The following is a 23,528-nucleotide window of genomic DNA, read 5'->3' on the forward strand; positions in this document are numbered from 1 at the left end:
TGGCAACTTGCTACTCATGCCACCAACCAGGTGAAGAAGGAACTCATCTTCATGCCACCAACCAGGTGATGAAATGTACAACCTGTACTCTCCTTTATGTCACCAACCAGGTGATGAAATGTATAACCTGTACTCTAATATCATTTGGCATCTTGCCATTCATGCCACCAACCAGGTGAAGAAGGAACTTATCTTCGTGCCACCAACCAGGTGATGAAATATGATGAAAGGTGATGAAGGAACTCACCATTGTACCACCAACAAAGTGATGAAAACAACTCACCATTCATTCCACCTACCAGAAGACGAGTGGTACAACTTGTACATGTGAACTCCTAGTATTCACAAATAATCAAAAACCCTCAAGCTTGACAACTCAACTAGGGGAACACTTATGCCCAACAAGAGTTATAGTCACCAACAAAGTCTTATTGCAAGCCAACAACAACTTCAGTGCATGGCATACGAAGATCAAGCTATTCAACCCTCTTGCATCTGTTTCAGACATTTCTCCTTTGTAACAATGCAAACACTACAACTCGTAGAAAGCTTCACACACTCTTGATCAAGATAGTGTGAAGCAAAACCAATTTATGATGCCAACAAGAGCTTCATCAAAGGAGTTCAACCACAATTCTCAAAAGCTTCACACACTCTTGATCAAGGCAGTGTGAAGCAAAACCAATTTATGGTGCCAATAAGAGCTTCATCAAAGGAGTTTAACCACAATTCTCAAAAGCTTCACACACTCGTGATCAAGACAGTGTGAAGCAAAACCAATTTATGGTGCCAACAAGAGCTTAATCAAAGGAGTTCAACCACAATTCTTAAAAGCTTCACACACTCTTGATCAAGACAGTGTGAAGCAAAACCAATTTATGGTGCCAATAAGAGCTTCATCAATGGAGGGCAACCACAATTCTCAAAAGCTTCATACACTCTTGATCAAGACAGTGTGAAGCAAAACCAATTTATGGTGCCAACAAAAGCTTCATCAATGAAGGGCAACTACAACTCGTAGAAAGCTTCACGCACTCTTGATCAAGACTGTTCGAAGTAAATTCAATTTATATGGTTCATCCAAACCTTTGACTACTACAAGGTTTGGCTTGCATCACAATCTCTTGCTCAACAGTGTGGAAGCAAAATTTGTATATGTTGTCTCTCCCACATTTTCAAATTTCTAATTTTCCCAAATAATAATAATAATAATAATTGGGAAATTCAACAAATTTCTAGTTTTCCAAAAAAAAAAAAAAAAAGGAAATTGGGAAATTCAACAACTTCAACAAATGGAAGGCAACTACAATTCTCAAAAGCTTCACACACTCTTGATCAAAATAGTGTGAAGCAAAATCAATCCATGGTACCCAACAAAAGCTTCAATTCCAAAGCTTCACCTATAAGCTTCAACGTCAAAGCTTCACCTACAAAAGCTTCAACACAAAAGCTTCACCTACAAAGCTTCACCTACAAGCTTCACCTACAAAAGCTTCAACACCAAAGCTTCAACACCAAACCTTCACCTACAAAAGCTTCACCTACAAAAGCTTCAACACCAAAGCTTTACCCATAAAAGCTTCACCTACAAAAGCTTCACCTACAAAGCTTCAATACCAAAGCTTTACCCACAAAAGCTTCACCCACAAAAGCTTCACTACAAAAGCCCACAAAAGCTTCACCCACAAAAGCTTCACCGACAAAAGCTTCACCTACAAAGCTTCAACACAAAACCTTCACCTACAAAAGCTTCACCTACAAAAGCTTCACACACTCTTGATCAAGATAGTGTGAAGCAAAATCAATTCATGGTACCCTACAAAGCTTCAAGCTCAAAGCTTCACCTATAAAGCTTCAACACCAAAGCTTCACCTACAAAGCTTAATATATATATATTTTTTTTTTCTTCAGAAATTCGAAAATTCGAAAATTCGAAAAATTGAAAAAAAAATAAAATTGCCTAGGCCTCCTTTTCTTTGGGCCTAACAACTTTCATAACAAATATATATGAAGGAGGAGTTTTGGGCTACCACTTAGAAAGGAAATGCCTTATTTGTCAACTCTCCTGACCGGAGACTTGGGGGACTCATACCCTATGCTACTGCACCTTGATACTCGGAAGTCTCATGACCACTCAGTGACTTGGATTTTTCAAGTCTCCAACCGAGAAGTTTTCCTCACTTGGGAAATTAAGGGAGCACTACCTTAACATACATGCTTCACTTACAAAGCTTCAACATACAAGCTTCAACAAAAGAAAAAATTCAAAGAACTTAGTGAAGAAGGCTTTGGTGTATTTAACACAATACGTTGAAATGAAGCAAAGTTTATTTATTGATATCTCCGATAAGTTACAAATATGTACATATACATGAATCAAAATAAACAAACAAGAGGGAGCCTTCACAAAGGTTGCTCAGGAGAAGTCTCAGCAGCCGGCAGAGCCCCAGAAAGAGTAGGCATCAGAGGGTGATCATTCAGAGCCTCAATACTGGGCAGAACCCTAGAAGGATGAGGCACCGGAGGTTGATCATTTAGAGCTTCATTACGCGGTACAATCCCAGAAGACGAAGGCAATAAATGCCTTTGGAACAAACCGACAAACCTCTGATGATCAAGTAAAATCTGACCATCAGAATCCTGCAGCTGGTCAAGCTTCATCTTCATATTTGTAGCATAGTCATGTGCGAGCCTGTGCAATTGTTTATTCTCATGCTTGAGCCCTCTAATCTTCTATTTGAGACTTATCACTTCAGCTACCAATGATTCAACTTGGAGGGTTCGAGCAAATAGGCGTTGGGTCATATTAGACACAGAACCTGCACATTGAACATTGAAAGCCAAAGAATCCTTAACAGCCAACTCATCAGACCGTTTGGAAAGTAGTCTGTTATCTTTGGGAGTGAGAAGGTTCCTGGCCACCACCGCAGCGGTCATATTCTTCATCACAGAGTCCCCAACGGTAAGAAGACCAGTAGGGGATAAGAAGGATGGGCACCATATGTTGTCTTGAGGAGACATAGCTGCCTCTTCACCAAAGTTCAAGTCAAAACGACGGTCGGATGGGCCAGACATTTTCAGAAATGATGAAGGAGAAATGAGGTTCAATAAATCTCTGAAGTACAAAAATAAGGGGAAAATTCTTACAAGCAATAACTCTCTGAATGTACTTCTTGCACACAATTGGTGCCCCTATAAAAGAAAGGGCAACTGGCCGTTGGTTTAAAAATCGAAGAGGCACCATTCTCCGGATTTCGAGAAATGGATTTTCCTGAGTAAAATATGTCGACAATCTCTACACGCAACATCAGCGCCTCAGGTACCACAGATAACTTTGCCAAAGATCTCTGACAAAGTTTAGACACATAAATTTTGAAGGTCCAGCTACCCTACTATTACCCTACTATTACCCACTATTACCCCCAAGGGTAAAGGAACAGCACCATTACTTGATAACTGGAAAGTCCCAATGTGTGTCAACCTCTGTGCTCCGTGGCAACGCAGACTGGAAAAAATGCCCAACCTTTACTCACATTCGAGAAAACGCTCCCACCAATATTGCTTGCTTAAAAATCGAAGAGGCACCGCCCTCCGAATCTCGAGAGGCAGACTCCTAACATGATTACTTTCTAAAAAATCGAAGAGGCGTCGTTCTCCGAATCTCAAGAGCCAGACTCCCAACATGATTGCTTTCTTAAAAATCGAAGAGGCACCGTTCTCCGAATCTCGAGAGCTAGATCATCGACATGATTGCTTGTTCCAAAATCGAAGAGGCACTGCTTTCTGAACTTCGAGAGCCAAATCTTCACACGCAACATCAGCTTTCCAGATACCACAGACCACTTTTTCAAAGTGCTCTGACAAAGTTAAAACATGTGAATCTTGCAGCTTCCACTACATTGCTATGACCAAAAAGGGTAAAGGAACAACGTTACCACTCGCTGTTGGGACAATTCCTATATATGTCGACATTCATCCTCCACAGCTAGGCAGACCTGCAAATAAATTAAAAATGCTCAACTTTTCTTCACATCTGAGAGGGCACTCTCAGCAGAGTCTTTCGAAATACTCAGCTTCTTTTCCCTCTGATAATACCTCTGCAAACAAACAACACCAGAGCAAGAGTATCTCATATTATCAGGGTTAAAAGCAAGAGTATCCCATATTATGCTTTTTCCCCGTCTTTTCCTTTGTCCTTGTTCTTACCTGCAAGACAAGGAGAAATAGAGCAATCCGTCAACACTTGGAATCAAGCTTCCAGTCAGGAACTGACTACCTGGAACTCCTTGCCTGATTACTTACCTGGCATTGCTCTCGAGTACTCATCTTCAACATCTTATGCTTCCAGAAAAGATACCACATCTGCCTAATGAACAGATAGGGCAAGTGAGAAGGATACAAGGAAGCAAGTGGAGACAAGCGCAACAGAACACGTGCCGATTCATCTATTACTTTGTCAACAACAAAAGTATCCCATATCATCAAGGTCGAACACACTTTTGATTTGATGGACTTGTTTTGACCCTCAAATTCTTGAGTTGGCCTTATACTTTGGAGAAAACCAGAAAACCCTCCAGCCCAGTTCAAGAATAAGTCTGTGGAAAGTTACTTCTTCAAAAGCAAAAGTATCTCATATCATCTCTTCTCTTTATCCTTCCTGCTGCCTACAAGATAGGGAGAATGAGAACAATCAGTCGGAACTCGAAATCAAACTTCTGATCTGGGACTGATTGCTAGGAGCTCTGATTGCTTACCTTGTATGTCACCTCTTTCGGCAGATCTCCTAGCTCGACGATTTAGGGGACTCTTACTACATGGTTTGTATCGTGCTTGACCAAGCCTAAAACTACAAGTAAGCTTCAAGTGAAATTGATACATTACCTTGTGCATCTCCACCATTTAAAGATACCACCCCTGGATAGAGGAAAAGTACTTCCAGAGAAGATGCCACATCTACCTATGAGACAGATAAGATAAGTGAAAATGATACCACACTTCGGTACTTAGAAGTTTCGTGATTACTCAGTGGCTTGGATCTTGCAAGTCCCTAACCGAAGAGCTTCCCTTACTCGGGAACTTAGGGGAGCACTGTTTGTACCATACTTGACCAATCCCGAAACTACTAAGCACCGGTCAACCTTATACCGTCAAGGACCCAGAAGAGTTTCCTTCCAACCAGAAGGTCAATCACAGTGCGACATGTATTGACATCAGAAGCCAATCATAGCGCAACATGTGTTAACATCAGAAGCCAATCACAATACGACATCTGTCAATGTCAGAACAAAGCTAGAAACTCTCTTCTATAAAAGGAGATCATTCTCCCACAATATTGCCTAATGTCATTTGTACTAAATCATTCACTAGTACTCACTAAAGGAGAGCTTGAACCTATGTACTTGTGTAAACCCTTCACAATTAATGAGAACTCCTCTACTCCGTAGACGTAGCCAATCTAGGTGAACCACGTACATCTTGTGTTTGCTTCCCTGTCCCTATCCATTTACATACTTATCCACATTAGTGACCAGAGCAATCTAACGAAGGTCACAAACTTAACACTTTCTGTTGTACCAAAGTCCTCACTGATTTTGTTCATCAACAAAAGAAAAGCTAAAGGTAAAATAATTGAAGTGCCTCTAATCAGAACGAAAGATAAAATAGCTGACATCCTCACCAAAGTAGTTTCTAGTGAAAAGTTCTCTAAGTTTCTAGACAAGTTAGGCATGTGTAACACATATGCACCAACTTGAGGGGGAGTGTTGACTTATATAGTTTCCTATAATTTAGGATTTCCTAGTTTAGGATGGATCCCGTGTAATCTGGGAGAAATCTGTTTGTAATCTCATGTAATTATTCTTCCCTATTTGGTTAGGATTAAGATTGTATATTATACCTTTTCCTGAGAAGAATAAACATATCATTCAAAAAATTCTATTGAGGGAGAGAACTAGGGGTGGGTCAACAGAGATTGACATGCGGGTTGGGGTGGGTATTGTCTGTTCAAGTCGGGGCTATATTTGGTAGATACAAAACCAGGGGAGAGGTGAGGGTATTTACGGGGCAGACCGACCCATTTCTAACATACAATTAATGGCATGATCTAATTATCAGTAATCCAGAAATCCCGACCGTTGGATAGGATCTACAGTTTTTAGTTTTTACTCGTTCAGTAACTTCAGTTTAGTCCCCCCCCACTACCCAGACCCCCCCTCCCCACTTTCTTTCTCCATTTCTCATTCTCCCTCCCACCTCCACTCGACTTCTTGAGACAGAGAGTAATTGAGTTGATTCGTATTCGACTGTGTCGACATCATAGTAGCCAGCCACCACACGACATCACCTCACCATCATTTCCCGACTCTCTTCCATTGTGGGACCATGACCATCACCATTGTGGGACCATGATTAGCACATGACACTTGGCAAGAAGGATTGGAATGCCTGAAGCCATGGAGCCTGCCAAACTTTTGCCAGGCTAGGCTTAACGCCTTATTAAAGTACTTGTCTCCCAAGTAAGGAAATCTTAATTCAAGTCAAATTATGATATCTTGGGGATTATGCAAGTAGTCCTAATCCTAAGAAAATTGGATATCTTCTAGATAGTTTCTGGATTTAATGAAGATTGCTTTCCATAAAAGGACTCTCAACATCTCTATAAATACTTTAACCTGGGTACTTATCAAGCGACGTCTCTCTAACTCTCAAAGGAATCAATGACAAATGAAGATACACCTCTCACATATTCTCTCCACACCTACAAAGAGATTTGGAAGTGCTTTTAAAATGGTTGAAAATGCTTTTAGTGAAAATGTTTTTGAATCCAATCCTTAGTAAGTGAATCTTAGAAAAACACTCGAAGTGCTTCTTACAAGAAGGACATCTGGTGCTTCTTAATTATCAGAAGCACTTCAATTGCTTTTGGATCCAAAAATATTTTCTCTAAAAGTTCTTTGAAATTTGAGTTATAAGTTTCTATGTCACGTGGTAGAGCGAGTGGTAAATACTGTTCAATAAACATAAGATAACCACGTATTAAAGAAATTATGTCTGATTCAAATTTTGTAAGATTGTAACACATGTTTTGTTTTAACTATAGACAATATATGTCACTCATCATATCATATCATGCCATATAAAAGTTCCTACTCAAGTTTTTCTGGTCCCCAAGCGAGTGACTAGTGGTGCATAGTCCTTTCCATTAGAAGGACCATGCCAAAAATAGGAACTTGCCCTACTAATTTTCAGTCAATGCCCCATTTCAACAGCAGAAATACACGCTGCAGATAGACTCGCTACCAAATCCATGTCCCACTGCTAATTGGAACCATAACTTAGTGTATATATATAGACGTTTTCCAATCCCAGTTTTACATCAATCAAGAAAACGTTTACATCATTAAGAAAACCACAAGTATTCTCATTAATCCCATAAATTTTTAGAGAAAATGTCCAGCATGCAGCAACCATTCAATGCAGGCCAATCCCAAGGCCAGGGCCAGGTATGAGATTGATGTTTTCAATTCAAGCAGGGTGTTATTATTTCCACCCACCTGTCATATTCTCTCACCCGTCGACTATTGAGAATGTTCATGACAAATGGATATAAAGTGAGTGGGGAAATAAGACAAGTGCGTGGGTGCAAGAACACTTTTAAGCTGCAGAACGTAATTTATTAGATGATCATCGTACCTGTGCTGTATATGTGATGCAATGCCATATATTTTATGTTGTTGTTGGTGCAGGCTAAGGCAGAAGAGTGGATGCAGTCCACACAAGAAACAGCACATGAAGCTAGGAACGCAACAGCTGATGCAGCTCAATCAGCCAAGGAGTCTTCTCAGCATGGAAAGGACCAAAGTGCTGGATTTCTTCAGCAGGTTATAAATATTTCTGGATTAATTGTTAACTCCTTCACTCTTTTGACATGCATGAGAATTTGAGTGACGCTTAAGGGACTAAACTAATTAAGTTTAGATGATCACAAATTATGTGACGGGTCAAATCCACTTTATTACATCAATTTCTGTATTCAGTTGTCAATAAACACGTAAATTGCCTAGGAATCAGCTAATTTGGTCTAAAATTTTGATCCCTCAAACATTTTCGAATAATTTTCAAACACACGCTGACTATAATACAAACAAGTGGGATGGTCATCAATAAATCTTGTAAACTTTCTGATAGAGCTATTCTCAATTGCCACAGACTGGAGAGCAAGTGATGAACATGGCACACGGTGCTATGGACAGCGTGAAGAACACACTTGGAATGAATGAAAAGAAATGAAGAAGATATATACCAGCAGCAGGCACATCTTCCTATTACGATTTGTGAAGATGTGCGGTATCAACTAATTAGCATCTACATACGTACTTCGATGGATATAGGGTTTTGTTAATTAGGAGCATTTCTTGCTCTTAATTCCTTATCATTAGGGAAACTCAAGTTAATTTGTCTGTCAGAGTCAGACTGAGAAGTCTTTGAAAGGAAGCTCATGTCATCAGTTGGAATAAACTCTACAGATATATTCTTTAGTTTGTTTTCCATTTTTCTTCCACATTACAGCAATCAATGTAATAAAAGCTTAACAAGTACTGCAATGCAATATGCCAATTACCTATGTTAACTCGATCATATATCTTCTGTTAGTAATCCTATAACATCACCAGGGAGTTAATTTCAGTATTCAGTGCTCGACGCTGATACCCAAATCGTTCAAAATTCTTGTCCAAGTAAACTACTACTATCTCCCTTTCAATTCATCTAAACTTCTTCCTAATTAGTTGCTCAACGCTGATACCTAAAACTCCTCTTCCTTCATTAACCAGTTGCTTTTATTGTTCTTTCCATCTAGGCTAGGGTTAATTTCTTGTGATCCCCAAGTTAAAATCTACAGAGGACCAAACCGAAATCCAGTCCAGCAAAATATATATTAGGTAGCAAATCGAGCTGGTCTGAACTCCAAATTGACCGTTTTGCATTAATCTCGACAAACTTGCCTCTCTAACATTTATTGCGCTCCAAAGAAACTTTGTCCTTCATGCGTGGGATAAGGTTGTCAAATATAATATATATATATCTCAGTCATCATCATTCACTTGCATACAAGAGCCTGTCGATAGTGGATCCTTCTATCTCACGATACCAATGATGATTTGTTTCATTTTTGTAATCTTGAATGCAAGATTTGAAACTTGAAGATGAGCAGTTACACCATGGTAATGTTATCTCCCTTGGATCCTCTAGTGATTGCTTTTCTTGAGGACAAAAAAACAGCTTTAGAAGCTGGGGGTTGTCTTCTAGCTTTTTATCCATTATATTGGTATTAAGAAAGAAAAAAAAAAGTATTTTCTCAATTCAATAATGACAGCTCACTTTCCATACTACCAAGTAGCCTGGAGTATTGAAGAAAAGAAAAATTGCATGCGTTGCTCTTAAATCCTTTCTTTGGAATTCAACTCTCTCGCCCACATGTTGAAGCTTTTCCAAATACTATTAGCATTTACATACCCTGTAAGTAAAACACACAGAACGCCAATACTGTGTTTTGTACAATCAAATTCAATTTTAAGTTCTTTAGAATTTTAAACAAAATTATCTAACATTTCGTTTTCATTTAACTTGTTTGTTAACTATTTTTAGTTTTACTACAAGCTACTTTTTTTTTTAATCATTTGCCACACTTGCGTGGCTGTTGGAATGTTGGACGCTCATCCAATTACAGGAAAGCACTTTTTAGGGAAAATGGTTGAAATCAGGAATGTTTTTGAATTCCAAAAACGCTTAAAATCCTAAACCCTCATTGGTGCGATAAAAACTTTAAGTGTTTTTCCAAGATTTACTTGTATTTTTACTGAGAATTGGTTCCAAAAACTTTATTTTTATTTATTATTTAATTATTATTATTTTTTATCAAAAACACTTTTAGCTATTTTTAAAGAACTTCAAAACCAGTTGACAATCAGATCCTGTTTTCTTGCTATCAATTGCAACATAAAAAAAAAAAAAAGGTTTTTTGGGGGACACGGAGATAAGAATAATTTTATATAAAAATTATCAAGAAGTTACCAGTTTGGTCCAAATTTCTTCTCCGATACATGTAATTAAATTAAATATGACCAAGTAACTCTTTGGAAAAATTAAATATGACCAAGTCGGCACTTTCTTAGATTGGTAGTTACGCTCACCACTTTGTTAGGGTTAAGATTATTCTCAGTTCCTTTTATTTTCCTTTCTAGCTAGGGTTACCTTTTCCAACCTCTCTTCAAGATCATATGCCAATGGAGGACCCAGAAAACCTCCACTCAAACCAAATAAAACGTAGTACACCAAGCTGGTCTGAACTTCCAATCGACCCTTGTGCATTGATCTTATCAAAGTTGTCTTTTGCAAACGTATTGCGATTCAAAGCAGTTTGTCCTTCATGGAATAAGGCCGTCAAATTTGTATCGCAGTCGTCATTGTCATCGTCGTTCCCTTGCTTATCGGAACCACCATGGATCCTTCTTCCTCAATATACCGACGATGATGGGTTTCGTTTTTCAAGTGTTGAAGGCAAGGTTTACAGCTTGAAGAACACACCCTATGAGTTACGCCATGGTAATAGCATCTGTCTTGGATCCTCTCAAGGATGGCTGTTTTTCTTTTGGAATAAGAACCAGCTACAGCTGCTGCTCTTAAATCCCGTCTCTGGGATTCAACTCCCCCTCCCACGTTTCAAAACGTTTCCAGATATAATTAGCATTCAATACAAGACGCAGAGTGCCGAGAGAGAGCTTTGTACAATCAAATTCAAGACATCTACTCATGCTAATAATCAAATTCAAGGCACGGAAAGTTACAATGTTGGCTCAGCCAAAGATTTGGCGAGACAGATCAGCAAAGTTGTTCTGTGTTCGAGACCAACTTGCAGTAGCAGCAATAAAAATATTGGAGTTTTGGTGATGTACGACTTCACAGATAGGTGGTTGAACGTATATAGTAATAGTAATTATCTTGCGTTTTGTACCACAACAGATCGTAGGTGGAGAAAACTTGCCAAGCACAGAATGTACATTGACGTTACCAGCTATGACAATCAGTTTTATGCTTTACGCCAAAACTATTATGTCTAAGTCTGGGATTTCTCCAAGTCCTTTCTCAATAGAAAGATGATAATCCAGCCTGATCAAAGAGCGAAAATTGCTAATAATTAGAGGGATTACATAATCAAAACAGGAGAAGATGTATTCCGAGTTGTGCGGTTCTACAAGGATTTTTTCAGTGAAACAATTGCGTTCCATATTTATAAGCTGGAATATTTGATAGATGGTAAATCGAGATGGATAGAGGTGGATTCGATTGGCAAGATGATAAATTCTGGTGAGTTAGTTTGGTTCCTGGAGGCAGACAAGAAAAATAAAATAGAGAACACAGAATCGGGGGGAATGTGAAAGGTTTCTTATCTGTGAAGTAATCACAGATATTTCAATAAATATCAACTTAGGATATTTCCTTACAAGCTAATCTAGAGCAATCTCAGCCCTTGATTCAAAACAAAGATCTAAAGCATACACTTGTCTTATGAGACTAGACATACACTTTTCTATTGATTTCTTCCTTCTTAAACACTTGAACAAAACTGAATTCTATTTAATTCCAACACTCCCCTTTAAATGAATTCTGGTTTTGATCCCAAGCATTCCTCTGAGATAGACAAACCTTTCCCTCGGTAGAGCTTTGGTGAAGATGTCGGCCATTTGATCCTGTGATTTGCAGTAGATCAGTTCAATGGTATTCTCCTGCAAGGCTTCCCTTATGAAGTGAAACTTCCTTTTGATATGCTTGGTTTTCTGATGAAAAATAGGATTCTTGGTCATAGCTATTGCTGATGTGTTGTCACACATAAGTGGTGAAGCATCCACTTGCATTTCACCAAAATCCTTTAACACAAACCTCAACCATATAGCTTGGGAGGTAGCCATTGCAGCACTCACATACTCTGCTTCAGCCGTAGACAATGCAACACTTTGTTGCTTGACAGAAGCCCAAGAAAATATCCCAGAACCGAATGTAAATGCATATCCTGAGGTACTTCTCATGTCATCTTCACTGCCACCCCAATCGCTGTCACAGAAGCCTACCAGAATTGCTTTTTCTCCCTTTTCATATTTGATTCCATAATCCAAGGTCCCTGAGATATACCTTAGTACTCTCTTAGCAGTTCCCATGTGAATTCTCGTGGGATTATGCATAAACCTTGATAAGAGACTGGCTGCATACATAATGTCAGGTCTTGTAGCAGTCAAATAAAGCAGACTTCCAACCATCCTTCGGTATAAGCATTCATCAGCAGATTCAGAACCATCCATTTTACAAAGTTTCTCATTCGTGATCAATGGTGTTGCCACAGATTTGCATCCTTTCAGATTGAATCTTTCAAGCAGTGATTGTGCATACTTCTGTTGATGTATGAAAATCCCAGTAGTTTCTTGTATTACTCCAATTCCCAAGAAGTGATGCAACAAGCCAAGATCCGACATCTCATATTGTCTCATCATTTCCCTTCTGAATTCTTCAATCATTTCTTCACAATTACCAGTAAAGACCACATCATCAACATATATAGACACAATAAGCATCTCAGAGTTCTCACCAGTTTTTGTATATAATGTTGCTTCACTAGGACTTTTGTTAAATCCACTCTTGCTGAAATAGGAATCTATCTCACTGTACCAAGCCCTGGGGGCTTGTTTGAGTCCATACAGTGCTTTGTTTAACTTGTAGACCTTCTCCTCTTTATTTGGCACTTCAAATCCTTGTGGTTGATCCACATACACTTCTTCCTCCAAAATGCCATTTAGAAAAGCTGATTTGACATCTAACTGGTGAAGTTTCCATCCCTTTTGGGCAGCAAGAGCAATCAAGGTTCTAATGGTGTCTAACCTTGCCACTGGGGCAAAGGTTTCATTGAAATCTACCCCAGGTTGTTGTGAGTAGCCCTTGGCAACTAATCTTGCTTTGTTCTTCTGTATTGATCCATCCAAATTCAGTTTGATCTTGTAAATCCATTTCACACCTATCACAGGTTTATCACTCGATCTATTTACCAATTTCCAAGTAGAGTTTTTCTCAATCATGGCAATTTCTTCACTCATTGCTTTCTGCCAGGATTGATCCTTCTCAGCTTCTTCAAAACTCTCTGGTTCAACAACACAATAGTTACACACTGCATAGATCTCATTTAAACTCCTCATTCTCGATGGAGTTGATTCAGGGGAGGAATCCTGTAATTCTTGTCCTTCTGCATTTGAAGTAGAGGACTGAGATCCTTGTGTTGGAGTTGAAAAATCAGTTTGACTCTCATCTTGTATAACAGGTTCATTCACATTTTGCACTTCAGCTTGTGCTTCTTCCATTGCTAGTGGAAATGAGATGGTGTCTATGTTATTGGTTTCCCAATTCCATGCTTCATTCTCCTTGAACACCACATCCCTTGAGAGAATCACTTTACGTGACTCAATATTGTAGAGCCTATAGCCCTTTTCACAGCTTCCATAACCTACAAGGACACACTTGACACTATTGATCTCAAGCTTGTGTCGTAGTTGAGATGGTATCTGTGCATAGCAGATTGATCCGAACACCTTCAAGTGCTTCACACTTGGTTTTCTGCCACTAAATGCCTCAAACGGTGTTTTCTTCTCAAGTGCTTTAGTTGGACACCTGTTTAGGAGATACACAGATGTATTGACAGCTTCACCCCAAAAAGAAAGTGGCATTTTCTTATCATGGAGCATTGACTTGGTCATTTCAACCACGGTCCTGTTCTTCCTCTCAGCCACACCATTCTGTTGTGGTGTGTAGGCCACTGTCAATTGCTTCTGTAATCCTGCTCCTTCACAGAATTCTTGGAACTCAAGTGAAGTGAATTCACCACCTCTGTCGCTTCTTAGTCTTTTGATCTTGAGACCACTCTGAAGTTCAACCATCATTTTGAATTTCTTGAAGATTGAAAAGACTTCACTCTTGTTTCTCATAAGATATACCCAAACCATCCTGGTGCAGTCATCAATGAATAGCAGAAAATATCTGTTCCCACTGAGTGTAGGTGTCTTCATTGGACCACACACATCTGTGTGTATGAGTTCTAGAGGTTGACTTGCTCTCCATGCACTTCCAGTTTCAAAAGAGTCCCTGTGATGCTTCCCCAATATGCAACCTTCACACGGTTCTTTAGTCTCTTGTAACTCAGGAAGACCAGTCACCATTTGTAGTTTCTCCAATCTCTTTAAACTGTGAAAGTTGAGATGTCCGTACCTCTTATGCCATAACCAAGAGTTTTCTGCAACACTTGCTTTTAGAGCAATCGAATCATTGTAATCTAGCATAAGTGGAAAGCTTTTGTTTTCTGTCATGCCAACTTGTGTTACCAAGTTTTGGAGGCTTCTGTCATCAAAGATCTCCACCATATTGTCTCCAAAAAGTAAGAAGTAACCATGAGCAATCATCTGTCCCACACTAAGGAGATTCTCATCAAGACCTGGTACAAGTATTACATCCTTGATGAATCTTCTTCCACCCTTTGTCTATAGAACAAGAGTTCCTTTTCCAGTAGCTTCCACTAGTTGTCCATTCCCCATTTTAACTCTGCAATTGAAGCTTCTGTCAATGTTGATCAGTAAGGATTCATATGCAGTCATGTGATTACTGCATCCACTGTCAATATACCAGATTCCTTTCTTGTTTTCAGTTTTTGCAACACTACAAGCATAAAAGACATTTACTTCCTCTTCTTCTGCTCTATGTGCATAGTTGACAACTTGGTTCCTTCTTGGATTACAATCTTTTGCTAGATGGCCAAATCTGTCACACTTGGTGCATTTGGGTTTTCCCTTGAACCAGCAAACACCATAGTGTAATTTGTCACAGATTTTACACTTGGTTTTGGTAGACTCACTGCTAGATTCTGATTTTGATTGTGAAGTATGGTTGTTGTCCCATTTCTTCCCTTTTCCTTTCCATAATTTCTTTTGATTTGAGTTGCTCCCCTGACCCCTGTAACTGCTATCTCTCTCAGTCACACTTAGGCTAGTAAAAGCCTTTTCAGCTAAGTTTTCAGAATGCATATTTAACCTCTGCTCATAGCCTTTCAATGTACCAATCACTTCTTGAACCTCAATGGAGTCAAGGTCTTTAGTTTCTTCTATAATAGATGCGATGGAATCATAAGATTTAGGCAAGCTAATAAGTATCTTTTGCACTAATCTTTGATTTGTCAGTTCTTCACCAAGAGTTTTCATTTGATTCACAATATCAGTCAATCTTGTTAAATAAACAGATAGAGCTTCACCATCATTCATCCTAGTGTACTCAAAATCTCTTCTTAAACATTGTAGTTTGACAGACCTAACCTTTTTATCACCACGAAATTCTTGTTGAAGAACATCCCATGCAGTCTTGGAGGTTTCAAAGTTTGAGATTCGAGGAAAGATCTCATCAGACACTGCCCCTTGAATGATACCAAGAGCTTTTGCATCTCTTGTTTCATTAACTTTCATTGCTATCTTCCTCACAGACTGTTGATCTTCATCGCTAGAATCATTTTCAGTTTCTACAGTTTCATAACCCTTGTCCACCAAATTCCAGAGATCATGTGATTTGAATATGGTCTTCATCTTGATGGACCAAAAGTCGTAGTTGATCCCATTGAAAATAGGAGCCCTCAGATCTCCTCCACTGCTCGAAGTAACCATGTGAGGCTTTGTAAGAACAGATGAGATTTTCACGATCTGGGTATGTTTTTTTCCCTTTCCTTTTCAGAGATATGAAGCACACACACAAAACGCCCAGTCCTGAATTTGATCAGAACCTAAGCTCTGAGGCCATGATAAATTCTGGTGAGTTAGTTTGGTTCCTGGAGGCAGACAAGAAAAATGAAATAGAGAACACAGAATCGGGGGGAATGTGAAAGGTTTCTTATCTGTGAAGTAATCACAGATATTTCAATAAATATCAACTTAGGATATTTCCTTACAAGCTAATCTAGAGCAATCTCAGCCCTTGATTCAAAACAAAGATCTAAAGCATACACTTGTCTTATGAGACTAGACATACACTTTTCTATTGATTTCTTCCTTCTTAAACACTTGAACAAAACTGAATTCTATTTAATTCCAACACAAGAGTGCTTTATTTTTGGGTTTGAAACAGTCCATAGTAATGAGCTCTGCACACGATGGCTTAGAGTGGGATGAAAATTCAGTTTACTTCACACATATGCCTTCCTACTACAATAGTCATTTAGGTGTGTTTAATTTGAAAAGCAAACAAGTTGAAAAATTTGTGATCTTCCAAAGGGCCCTGCACCACCTGTTTTTTGGATTGACCCAAATACGCTTCAGCATTGCATGCTAGGCTAGGGAGGAATTACCTCTGCCTGGGGTGAGGTACATTCATCGGTGTTTTCTGCAGTACTAGAGTTCAATTATTTGAATTGTCTACTTTTCAGTTTTCATTTTTTTTAGTATTCGGGAACCAAATAACTCATCAAGTTTTCTACTTAAAAATTAACTGAGCTAAACTTTGTGGAAGTCTTGGAGAAGTGAGTGATTTTGACCTGCAGTAATTAGTGAGATGAAAGGTTTGAGTTTCAAATCATCAGCTTTCTTGGGATCCTGACGGTGGATTACCTCAACCAATTTAGTTTTAAATTTATTCGATTTGTTGGAATTGTTTTGTTCAGGATAATGTTGAAAGACAGGAAGTTGATGCTGCAGATTGTAAGACAGTACATCTTTCAGAGTGTGCAATCACTTCCTTTTAATATATGGGACGATGTGTTCCTAATTGTGCAGCTTTACAAGAATTATTTCAGCGAAAAGATTGCGTCCATATTTATAAGCTGGAATGTGCTATAGATGGTAGATCATGATGGATAGAGGTGGAATCGATTGGTAAGAAAGCGGTGTTTTTGAGTTCGAATCAGTCCACAGCATACCTTTGCAGCTGGCAGTAATGAGGTATGCACATGATGGTTAACTCAGAATGGGAAGCAAATTCAATTTACTACACACATATTGGAAGGAATTTACTAGCAAACTAGGAAACTTAATTTCTTTGCTCGCTTGAATGATTCAATTTTTTTCCCTGAATGGATGCTGGTCAAGAACTTTCCAGTTAACAAGATTTTTGGTTTTTCTGTTTCTATTTTTTGCAGAATTACAACAGATGAGATGATCGTGATCCAAATTTATTGGTTTTTCTATTGCTCCCATCAGTTTGTAATCATGATCCAAATGCAGTGGATGCACATGAACACTACATATTGCCGGTCCAGACTTAATTTTTTGTTTCGGTAAGTTAACCTTAGTGTGCGTGGTACTGAATCCATGGCAGCAGTGATGGGACTACAATTTGCTAGAGATCTGGGATTCTCTAGTGTGATGCTTGAAATGGATTCCAAAGCACTGGTGCAGATTAATGACGATGAGGACTGCTATGAAACTACAAGTTAGTCTAATTGAGAAGTTAAATCTTTATCTCTTTGAGTTTTGAATTAGCTATTTTTTCTATTTTTTTTTAAAACAAACGATATTATCTACACTAAGAGGGAGGAGTAGGTAGGTTTAGCCTCACAATAAGTTAGCAATAATGTTGTTCAAATTCAAATTTGGCGAGAATCGAACCCAAGATCTCACTCACTTACAAACGAAGAGGAATGCCACTGTGGACATGCAAATTTCGGTGAAAATAGATGTTCACCAACATATTAAATTTTGGCATGCAGGGGCTTACATGGCATAGGAGGGTGGATGAGTCATCGAGGACACATATCAACACTTGGCGAAGAGGAATTATTTGATTTTAATGTAATTAAATCAAATATTAATTGATGGAGACAAATCACAAACCGGCCCATAATTGAATCATGGTTCTTTCGTCAATTAATCAAGCCCACAATCAAAGCCAAATCCATTCATAGGCAAGGCTTGGAGAGTCTATAAATACAAAGCTCAAAGACAAAAAAAGAGTCCAGAAAATCATTTACGCCCAGACGCTAAAGCTTTGAAACTTTGAAGCTCTCAAACACTCAAATCCCCCAAACACTCAAAACACTCAAGAAAACCCTCCGCATTCTTTGTCAAACCCGTGAAGAACCACCAAGCACCCCTACACGTGCTGGTTCCTCCATTGCCAAGTCCCAAAATCTTGTGGCATTTGTTCATCTAAGATCAAGTCATTGCGACCCTTGGATCAACAACACTACACACCTTACATTTTAGAGATCGAATTAGAGGATCAAATTATAAAAAGATTGTAACCCAAACCCTATATTAATACAATTATTACTTTGTACGCGTGTTTTCTTGTCATTTGTTACAAGATTTTCGTGTTTACAACCACTAAACTATAGTACTAAGTGATAGCTAATTTTTCTAGTAAATAACTACTTCTCGGAAAAGTATTAAACAAATATAAAAAATAAAAAAATAAAAAATTTGAACCCTAGAAATTAGGAAAGCAATCAATAGTATTATTTTATAGCCCTTTTTTTTCATGAAAATACTATTAAATTGCCATATTGTACTTTTAATAGCATTTAATAAACTTAATATGGCGTTTGTGAGCAACATGCTATCAAAGCTAAAAAATGAAAATGAAAACATGCTAATTAATAACCACGGCGGCATATAAGGAAAAAAAAATTGATTTAAAATAAAAGTCTTCGTGTATTTCACATTTTTTTTTTTGGAAGAAAGGTAATTTTATTACCAACACCACACCATAGTTACAAAAAAAGAGGTGACTCCAACATCCTTCAAAAGGCATCATACAAATCGGAACCACAACCACAAACCAAAGGAAGCTAGTGAGAGATGACCCACTAGCAACAAATCCACCGAAGGCAACAAAGTCACCGAAGAAAAATCCATGGGAGTGTTATAAAACTAAAAACTGTGTTTGCTGCAGAATGAGTAAAAGGAATGCAATACTGATTCATTGACTTGAAGTCAAATTGAATACAAATGCTAATAATTGAAAGCTAGAACATAAAGCAACATCTAATCTCACAACTAACAACTCCTAATAATATGGGATTCTCCTAAGGAATAGGTAAAAGCAACAAACTTCCTAACAAATAGGAATTTATTGAAAACAAACAACTAAATATCTTAACACCTCCCTTAAACTGAATGCCATCTACGCAATCAGTTTAAAAAGGAACTTGAACAAACTCCGAGTAATCCACACAGCTTCTCAAATGCTTCCAGCTTTAGAGGTTTGGTCAGGATATCTGCAACTTGGTCTTCATTTCGACAATAAACCAAATCAATGGTTTTTTCAGTTGTAAGACCATGAAGGAAATGATACCTCACATCTATATGTTTGCTTCTTCCATGTAAAACTGGATTCCTAGAAAGTTTGATAGTTGACCTATTATCACAATGAATCACAGTACGCCCATGTTGATAAAAATGTAACTCTTAAAGAATCATTCTCAACCAAATTGCTTGACATGCAGAAGTTGCTGCAACTATGAACTCTGCTTCAGTTGTGGACAAAGTAACAACCTGTTGCTTCTTTGATGCCCATGATATGGTACCTGAACCCATCATAAACACATGGCCGGATGTACTCCGCCTATCATCTAAATCACCAGCATAATCGCTGTCAGTGAAACCAGTCAAAACAGATCTTCCCTTTTTCTTGTAGAAAATACCAAAATCCGTTGTTCCCTTCAAGTAACGAAACACTCTTTTAGTAGCTCTGAGATGCAGCTCCGTTGGTCTTTCCATATACCTGCTAATCAGACACATTGCATACATAATATCGGGCCAAGTGGCTGTCAAGTACATTAAACTTCCAACAATTTGTTTGAAATAAGTACTACCAACCCTATCTCCATCAAGATCACTTGTGAGCTTCAATCTCGGTTTAATTGGAGTCCCAACTGGATTACAATTCTCCATGTGAAACCTCTCCAAAACCTCCTAAGCATATTTCTTTTGCCTAATAAAAAAACCAATGGCTGTTTGTATTACTTCTATACCAAGAAAATATTTCATCTTTCCCAGATCAGTCATGTCAAATTCAGCTATCATAGAATTCTTAAAATCAACAAACATAGCCTCATCATTGCCCATGAAAATGAGATCATCAACATATAAGCAAACTATCAGGATTTTACCTCATTCTCCATACTTGATGAATAGAGTGTGCTCATAAGGACATTTGTTGAAACCTGCCTTTTCAAAGTGTGCTTCTATACAAATGTACCAGGCTCGAGGTGCCTGTTTCAGTCTATATAACGCCTTTTTCAATTTGTAAACCTTATGTTCATTACCTTTTATCACATAACCAGAAGGCTGCTCAATGTAGGCTTGCTCAAGTAGTTCACCATTAAGGAAGGCTGATTTCACATTAAGTTGGAAGACGGGCCATGAGTTTTATGTTGCTAATGAAACCACCAGTTGAATTGTATCCTATCTTGCAACAGGAGCAAAAACCTCTTGATAATCAACTCTATGTTCTTGATTATAGCATTTCACAACCAGCCTTGCTTTGAACTTGTCAATGTCTCCCTTTTCATTCAACTTCGTCTTATAAACCCACTTCACACCAATGGTTTTTTTCCCTTCGGGAAGATCGGTTAGCTCCCAGGTCTCATTCTTCTCTATAGCTTGAATCTCTGCTTTTCTTCTTTCACTGTTTCTGCAAACAATATAGGACCAGAGCCTACAAATAAAGCGAAATGAGCAGTAGTATCCTCATCAGATAATTCATCTCCACTTACATAACTATCATCCATGATGGTCTTTTCCAGCATGGTTCTGAGCTAGATGTCTGATCTTCATTTGGAATTGAAACACTTGCTGAGGAACTTGGTGGAACTTCACCAAGGGACTGATCTGGAAGCTACAATTGTGATTCAGGCCCTTGACTTTCGAGAGGAGGTTGCAGTGGTTGTTCAATTTCCCCGTCATCTTCCTCAGGATCAATTGAAATTTGTTGTTGTTCGGTGCTGCTCCAATCCCATGTGCTTTCTTCATCAAACAGAACATCTCGACTGATGATTATTTTCTTGGTAATGGGATTATATAACTTGCACGCCTTGGATTCCTCACTAACCCCTATGAAGACACACTTCACACTTTTATCGTCAAGCTTTGTTCTCTTTTCATCTGGAACATGTGCATACGCTATACACCTGAAGATTTTGAAGTGATCAACTGATGGCCTGGCTTCACTCCAAGCTTCTTGTGGGGTTATGTTTTTTACAACATGGGTAAGGCTTCGGTTGAGTACATGAACACTCTGATTAACTACTTCTGGCCAAAAAGTTTTCAAAATATTTTTTTTTACCAACATGCTTCGCACCATGTTCATAATCGTCTGATTCTTTCTTTCTGCCATGCCGTTTTGCTGTGGTGTGTATGTAGCAGAAGTTGCCTTCGTATTCCATGTGTGGAGCCAAAAATAATCAAGAGACGACACGTGGTTTTTTTGGCAAAAAGGACAAAATTACCCTTGAGGAGCTTTGGAATTCCCACGCGCGAGCAGTAGACAATCATTCCACAATCAAGTCAAAAATGCCCAAAATAGGTATTTATTCAAAACCTATTTCATCCATCTTCTCCACAAGGTAACCCCTAAAACATTCCTTTTAAATTATGTTAATTACCTAATTAATAGATTTATTACCTAATTAATCTATTAATGGCTAATTAAATTACCATTTAACTACAAAATACACTCAAAAACACCACAAAGGGCCGGCCACCTTCTCCCCCAAGGAGGCCTGCCATGCCCTATATATACTACCCCGTTTTCTCTAAAAACCTGGGTCTACACTCTTGCTAAATACTCAAAATTCTCCAAACACTTTTCTCTCAAAATTCTAACTTTGGCATCGGAGGTTCTTCGGCGAAAGCCCCCCCCCCCCAAATTCATCGTGGGCGCATGAGACTAATGGCCTTGACCTAAGGTGTTATTTGTTTTGTAGGTGCAATTTTGTCCAAGATCAGGGAGGAAGAAATTTGCATCCACAAATTGGTGCTTTCATTGAGAGTTGAGTCCCACACTCGTAGAAGACTCTTGCATCCAAGGTTTTTCTATTTTTCTTGTCCATTTGTAAATTTTTCGGATGTTTTTATTATTAGAATTTTTTATTTGCAAAAATTCTTTGATAAAACATAATAGAGAAGTACAATGGCTAGAAATTTAGAAAATTCAAAAAGTGAAAATTCCAATATTCAAGAGATGGGATCGTTGCGATCCCCGAGGCTAAATGTGACAATAAGTGGAGCAGCACCATGACCACGAGTTTCCACCATGGGAACCACCGATGTGGCTACAACTGCAGCCACCCGCGGCGAGGCCCATGGTGTCACCACTATGGCCCGAGCCATGCCATCCAAGGCCTACGACACCAAGGTCACGACCCAAGCCAAGTCACTCCATGCCCAACATGAGCCCAACGCATTGCCAAGCTGTTAGATCCCACATCGCCCAGGGGAGTGGATCCTCTATGCCTTATATGTACATGCCCACCTCCTATAGCACAAGGCTTTTTGGGAGCTCACTAGCTTCGGGCTCCATCAGAACTTCGAAGTTAAGCGAGTTCGCGCGAGAGCAATCCCAGGATAGGTGACCCACTGGGAAGTTCTTGTCTGAGTTTCTAGAAACAAAACCATGAAGGCGTGGTCAGGGCTCAAAGCGGACAATATCATGCTACAGCGGAGTCGAGCCTAGGATGTGGTGGAGTTCGGGTCGAGATGTGACAGTTTAAATCTGACACACCCAGATCCCAATATTCCCCGAATACCAGGATAGGTACGTGTTGGTCGACACCTGAGGGTGACGAAAGCCATTTATTGAATGCAAATGCTGAGAACAAGAAATAAATAAGACTTATAAATTTAAAATATAATGAATATGCATTTCAGGAACGTGTTCAGAGCACACATAATCTAGAACACTAAAAGAATTTATATAAAAATTGAATGAATAAAAGAATGGGTCCTACATCGAGAGGACTTGAAGATGTCATTACGGAAGTGCCTTGACGCCGGGATTGTATGCCTCGATTCTAAGTCCCGAAGGGGGCGCAAAACAAACATGAGTGGACCAAGTTGATATATATATATACATATATAATAATAATAATAATAAAACAGTTATTGACATACTAACCCATATGTTTTATGAAAACTCATATAACATGATTAAAATAGGTTTTCCAAAACCTAGCATGCCGTGCAATATCTCAAAACATATCTCGTATATATCGTAATCACTAGTGAATGTCCAATATCCCTTCAGGCCTCATGCTGGCTCCCTGTCTCTGTGCCAATTGTCAAAGGAAAATCACCCCAATGCCCCGTGCCAGCTCCCCGTCCCTGTGCTAATACCCAGAGGAAAACCATCTTCAGGCCCTATGCCAACACCGTAATCATCGCCCGGGACGAAATCTATCCCTCGCCTCGAAGCAAAATTGGGACCACTAGGTAAGTACAAAACCATTGAACATACATTTATTTGAA

At 38.8% G+C, this 23,528-nt stretch overlaps 4 protein-coding genes across 4 annotated transcripts; 2 read left to right on the forward strand and 2 right to left on the reverse strand.

Annotated features, from left to right (window-relative positions):
• The first annotated feature begins 7,356 nt into the window (after positions 1–7,356).
• LOC126608377 (late embryogenesis abundant protein 1-like) lies at positions 7,357–8,623 on the forward strand. The gene is made up of 3 exons (XM_050276251.1): positions 7,357–7,502; positions 7,746–7,880; positions 8,209–8,623. Exons 1-3 carry the CDS (start codon positions 7,449–7,451, stop codon positions 8,287–8,289), a joined length of 270 nt encoding a protein of 89 aa, XP_050132208.1. The 5' UTR covers positions 7,357–7,448; the 3' UTR covers positions 8,290–8,623.
• A 1,660-nt stretch (positions 8,624–10,283) lies between these two features.
• LOC126609206 (uncharacterized) lies at positions 10,284–11,117 on the forward strand. Its single transcript, XM_050277186.1, has one exon. It carries the CDS (start codon positions 10,284–10,286, stop codon positions 11,115–11,117), a length of 834 nt encoding a protein of 277 aa, XP_050133143.1.
• Positions 11,118–14,570: 3,453 nt separating this feature from the next.
• On the reverse strand, positions 14,571–15,737 carry LOC126609207 (uncharacterized). Its single transcript, XM_050277188.1, has one exon. The coding sequence runs from the start codon at positions 15,735–15,737 to the stop codon at positions 14,571–14,573; it is 1,167 nt and encodes a 388-aa protein (XP_050133145.1).
• Positions 15,738–19,469: 3,732 nt separating this feature from the next.
• On the reverse strand, positions 19,470–19,955 carry LOC126609208 (secreted RxLR effector protein 161-like). Its single transcript, XM_050277189.1, has one exon. The coding sequence runs from the start codon at positions 19,953–19,955 to the stop codon at positions 19,470–19,472; it is 486 nt and encodes a 161-aa protein (XP_050133146.1).
• Positions 19,956–23,528: the final 3,573 nt, after the last annotated feature.

Source organism: Malus sylvestris, chromosome 16 (assembly GCF_916048215.2).
Source record: "Malus sylvestris chromosome 16, drMalSylv7.2, whole genome shotgun sequence".
Classification (NCBI taxonomy): domain Eukaryota; kingdom Viridiplantae; phylum Streptophyta; class Magnoliopsida; order Rosales; family Rosaceae; genus Malus; species Malus sylvestris.

Excerpts from the sequence above, each read along its gene's own strand:
- LOC126609207 (XM_050277188.1), bottom strand. The coding sequence starts at position 15,737 with ATGGTTACTTCGAGCAGTGGAGGAGATCTGAGGGCTCCTATTTTCAAT.
- LOC126609208 (XM_050277189.1), bottom strand. The coding sequence starts at position 19,955 with ATGGAGAATTGTAATCCAGTTGGGACTCCAATTAAACCGAGATTGAAG.
- LOC126608377 (XM_050276251.1), top strand. The coding sequence starts at position 7,449 with ATGTCCAGCATGCAGCAACCATTCAATGCAGGCCAATCCCAAGGCCAG. Across the intron at positions 7,503-7,745 it reads AATCCCAAGGCCAGGGCCAG|GCTAAGGCAGAAGAGTGGAT; the intron begins GTATGAGATTGA and ends TTGTTGGTGCAG. Across the intron at positions 7,881-8,208 it reads GTGCTGGATTTCTTCAGCAG|ACTGGAGAGCAAGTGATGAA; the intron begins GTTATAAATATT and ends CAATTGCCACAG.
- LOC126609206 (XM_050277186.1), top strand. The coding sequence starts at position 10,284 with ATGGAGGACCCAGAAAACCTCCACTCAAACCAAATAAAACGTAGTACA.